Below are 4,785 nucleotides of genomic sequence, written 5' to 3'. Positions count from 1 at the left end.
TCAAGGCAGAACCATGGTTTGTCAGGACTTGCTTGATCCTAATGAGCCATGTGGTGAATTTGGAGCTGAGCACTTGAACTTCAAGGCCTGAGAGGATATTGCACAAACCTTTCCAAGAGTCAAAGTCAGAAGAAAACACCAAAGTGTCTCAAAGCATGAATGGGTTTCACTGAGGTCCATCGCCAACACAGGAGGAGAGAATTGAAGGCCAGAATTGGAAAAAACACCTCTCAGAGATTCAGAGTGCAAAGGAAAATCCAAAGTACCTTAAAAACCTTGAGTATCTGAAAGCATTAATGAACCCAACTGAGTGTCAGTACAGAGCTCTCAGGGGACTCGTTAAAGCAGATAATTGGGGCCATGATTGCACAAACATCTCACAGAGTCTGTATCCAAAAAGCAACACCAAATACCTTACAATAGCTGAAGTACCTTGAAGCATAAATGACCCACTGAGTATCATTACTGATAAAGGCTCTCCAGGGACTAATTAAAGGAGATATTGGAGGCAGGGACTGCACAGTCTTTTTCATAGAGTCTGTATCAAAAGGGAAACACCAAGTAGCTTAAATAATTGAAGTACCCTGAAGTATTAAGGAGCCCCACTGAGTGTTGTTACTGACAAAGCCTCTCCAGGGATTATATGCAGCAGATAATTTGAGTCCATGATTAGAGACTCCAAGGCAAAAGCCAAGCCCAAAAACCTTTAAAAAACCTGCAGTCCATGGGAGCATTAAGGAGACCCCAGAGCAATTCCTGCAAAGGCTCCCCAGGGATTCCTTCCAGCAGATACTTGAAGCCACTGGGTGTGGGCTAGGGGGATGCTGAGGGCAGGAAAAGGGGCTGACAGCGCCACGCCTGGCTGGGGCTGTGCCAGGAGGCCCCAGTGCCTCAGGACAAGGTGTCTCCTCACAGCCCTTGGTGGCACAGACCCTGCTGTGCCCCAGGGCACCAAGACTTGGCTTCTCTTTGTCTCCACCTGTCATCTCTGCCTCCAGTTCTCTGCTCTGCCTGAGGCCTGGGGACACTTTCTCAGTGGTGTCCCTCAGTGGGACCCATTAAAAGTCCAAGAAAGTTTGGAGTTGGATTCTGACTTGGAGTTCTGGAGAGGTTTCTTCAGCTCCCTCTCAGGGACTGATGTTCAGGGCCTGAGCACAAAGCCCCAGAGGCTCATTAAAGTCCTTGTGCTGTGTCTGTGCTGCTGAGCTGGGCTGGGCTCCTGGCACAGAGGCAGCTCCTGGTAACTAAGAAGAGCTTCAAAAGCACATTTCTCTTGATGAGCAGCTCTTCTGCCAGCCCAGCAGGCCTGGGGCACTGCCTGCAGCCACCCTGGACACAGCACAGAGGCACAGAGAGCTTCAATCAGTCAGGGCTGGGAAGGTGCTGAGAAGTGCCTGGGGCAGAATCACTGCCAGCCCTTGGCACAGGAACCTCTGGCTGCAGGACAACGCAGCTGCAGCTCCTGGAGCCATCTCCTAAAGCTGGAACATCCCAATGCCTACAGACCCTGTAAGTACAACCCTGATCATTTCTGGTGCAGGGGAGGTAAAATGCTCATGAAGCTCTGACATGCTGAGGGTTTCTGATCAGTCAGAGAATATTTACCAGTAAAGGATTTTGATAGCAAATAGGATATTTCCTAATATTTTTTATTCAGTTTCCTATTATTGGAGAATGTCAGGAAGGGAGGGTTAAATATTACAGGTTCTATGAATTATTAGTTAATATCTTGTCAATGCCTGAGACATCCAAACTGTTCCTTTCAGTGATCAATAGGTTCACAGGAGATCTCTAATCAGCCACTCTGCCCATAGACAGCACCAGCATCACCTTTGCTCTTAACCATCAGGCTCAGTCTGAGCTGTCCTTTCTCGAAGCTGAAAACAGAACCTACCCCCAGCCAGTGCCCTGCAAACAGGCAGAGTTCTGTAGGGCCAAGGAAAGTGAACAGAGATTTGGGATCTTTGAGTACTGGCAGGGAGAGATCAGGAACAGGGAAACACCTGCAAGAGGAAAATCTCCAGGAAGCAGAGAGAAATCAGGCAATAAGAGAAAATAAAACACAGAAATGTTGTGGCAGGGAGACTTTAGAGATCTTCACAGGATCCCTTCCAGTGCAGCCCCTCCCTCTGAACAAGCCCCCTCCCTCCTGTCCCCCAGCCCAGCCTCTGCCCTCAGGGCCGGGGCTCCAAGGTGTGCAGCCCCTCCTGTGCAGGCAGAGCTGCAGCAGAGCCGTGGGGCAGCTCTGCAGCCCCGGGCCCAGTTCCCTCTGCAGAGCACAGGGCTGGGAGCAGCTGCCCGGCACTGGGGGCTCTGGCAGGGGGCATAGGTGGCTCAGGGTGACACTGTCCCCAGTGCCCAGTTCTGGGCAATGCTGTCAGTGCAGCCAGGGAAGGAGCTGCATCTCCCTCAATCCAATGCCATCATAAGGACACTTGGAAATCTCCCTGAGATTTCAGTCCAGGCTGGGAGCTTCAATCCAGGGTGCAAACCTGTCCTAGACCATCTCTGAGTTATAAGATTGTTGGGGAAAGGCAGAGGTGTTCTGAGACTGAAAACGCTGATGGGTTGGTGAAGTAAGCAATGTGAGTACTTGGCTACAAATGTGGAACTGGGCTGATGTGGATCCATCTGCTCTCAGTACCTGGGGCTTTCTAAGAAAAACATGGGAGTGTGAACATTCTCCATTTGAGAAAACAGAAAGCCCAGAAAAACTCCAAACCAAATGAAATGACAGACCATCTCCCCTCAGTCACCACTCATCATCTTGCCTCAGGGAACTCACTCTGTTCTACCAGAGTGCAGCAAAAAATTCTGTGGGTTTCCGATATCCAACAGAAACAGTTGAGATACAGGGGAAGTTTATAAAGAAAACCTCAGAACTCAAAAATTTGAAGACCATGTCTGTGTGTTACAGAGGAGGGTGTATGGGAAATGTTTTTGCTTACAAGTCTAACTCTTCAATGTCCTGTTCTCAATGAACAGGGCCCCATGTCCAGAGGCAGCAAATGTCCAACAGCAGCTCCATCAGCCACTTCCTCCTGCTGCCATTGGCAGACACACGACAGCTGCAGCTCCTGCACTTCTGCCTCTTGCTGGGCATCCCTGGCTGCCCTCCTGGGCAACGGCCTCATCATCAGCGCTGTAGCCTGCGGCCACCACCTGCACACGCCCATGTTCTTCTTCCTGCTCAACCTGGCCCTCGCTGACCTGGGCTCCATCTGCACCACTGTCCCCAAAGCCATGCACAATTCCCTCTGGGACACCAGCACCATCTCCTACACAGGATGTGCTGCTCAGCTCTTTTTCTTTCTCTTCTTCATCTCAGCAGAGTATTTCCTCCTGACCATCATGTGTTACGACCGCTACGTGTCCATCTGCAAACCCCTGCACTACGGGACCCTCCTGGGCAGCAGAGCTTGTGCCCACATGGCAGCAGCTGCCTGGGCCAGTGCCTTTCTCTACTCACTGCTGCACACAGCCAATACATTTTCCCTGCCCCTGTGCCATGGCAATGCCCTGGGCCAGTTCTTCTGCGAAATCCCTCAGATCCTAAAGATCTCCTGCTCAAATTCCTACGTTAGGGAACACTTTCCTCTTATGGGTAGTGCTTTTCTGTTATTTGGTTGCTTTGTGTTCATTGTTTTCTCGTATGTGCAGATCTTCAGGGTCATGGTGAGGATCCCCTCTGAGCAGGGACGACACAAAGCTTTTTCCACCTGCCTCCCTCACCTGGCCGTGGTCTCTCTGTTTATAAGCACCTCATTTTCTACATACCTGAAACCTCTCTCCATCTCCTCCCAATCCCTGGATCTGTCCCTTTCAGTTCTGTACTCGGTGGTGCCTCCAACCCTGAACCCCCTCATCTACAGCCTGAGGAACCAGGAGCTCAAGGCTGCAGTGAGGAGAATGATGACTGGATGGTTTCGGAAACATTAAACTGCTGGCCAATTTCTGCAAATTGCATGTAATAGAATTAATTTTTCATTATTCTTGTTGGTTACATTTTAGAAGTCCTTTTTCTTTGTTTAACTTTTTTTCATATTATCTACAAATAAATGTCATTGTTTGTGCCATTTCTCTTTTTTTCTCTCCACCTTCCCTGTGGCTACAGACAGTGTCAATGAATTGCTAGGCCTTAAAGGAATGAAAGCATCTCCTAGCAAAGTTTTCTGCAGAGATTCCCTTTTGTTGCCTTCTCTGGAGCTGCAGCAGCAATGTCTGTCTGCAGAGCTGGGGTAGATCAGGGCTGGCACAGCAGCTGTGCCCAGCAGCAGCAGCACTTGGTGTTGCCAGTGCTGCTGCCATGGCCCTGCCCCGCTGCCCTGGTGGCCCTGGTGTTGCTGCAGGGCCTGAGTGCTCTCAGAGCCGGGCACAGCCCTGGGGGTGGCAGTGCCGGGGCTGCAGCAGGGACAGGCCATGGGCACTGCTGGGGCAGCGCTGACGCCTCAGGCCAGGCCCTGGGGGCTCCAGGCTCCTTGCCCAGGCTCTCTCAAGAACACACCCAGGCCAATGCTCAGCACAGAAAAGCCCCGTGAGCAGCCCCAGGCTGGCCGTGGGCAGGCTGGGGGCAAACAGCATTGCTGGGGCTTTGCAAGGGCCGTGGGGCAGATGGGAAGGAGCAGCAGAGCAGGGGCTGATCCATCCCCAGTGCGCTGCACAGCCCAGGGCAGCGTCCCAGAGCATCCTCATGGAGCTGCCAACAACATCCCCCCTCTGCAGCCCTGGCCTCTCCCCCAGCTCACACAGGTGCCCCATCCTTGCAGGCACAGACACGGCAGCACT

The 4,785-nt window shown here is 51.7% G+C and overlaps 1 protein-coding gene across 1 annotated transcript; it reads left to right on the top strand.

The window, feature by feature from the left end:
- Window positions 1-3,351: 3,351 nt before the first annotated feature.
- On the top strand, window positions 3,352-3,939 carry LOC135461162 (olfactory receptor 14J1-like). Its single transcript, XM_064738152.1, has one exon. It carries the CDS (start codon window positions 3,352-3,354, stop codon window positions 3,937-3,939), a length of 588 nt encoding a protein of 195 aa, XP_064594222.1.
- The last annotated feature ends 846 nt before the right edge of the window (window positions 3,940-4,785 follow it).

This window comes from Zonotrichia leucophrys, unplaced genomic scaffold (genome assembly GCF_028769735.1).
Source record: "Zonotrichia leucophrys gambelii isolate GWCS_2022_RI unplaced genomic scaffold, RI_Zleu_2.0 Scaffold_201_88842, whole genome shotgun sequence".
Lineage (NCBI taxonomy): Eukaryota > Metazoa > Chordata > Aves > Passeriformes > Passerellidae > Zonotrichia > Zonotrichia leucophrys.
Note: the sequence above shows the minus strand (reverse complement) of the source record. Positions and strands in the feature narration are given on the sequence as shown.

Bases quoted from the DNA above. Each gene is read 5' to 3' on its own strand.
- LOC135461162 (XM_064738152.1), top strand. From the start codon at position 3,352: ATGTGTTACGACCGCTACGTGTCCATCTGCAAACCCCTGCACTACGGG.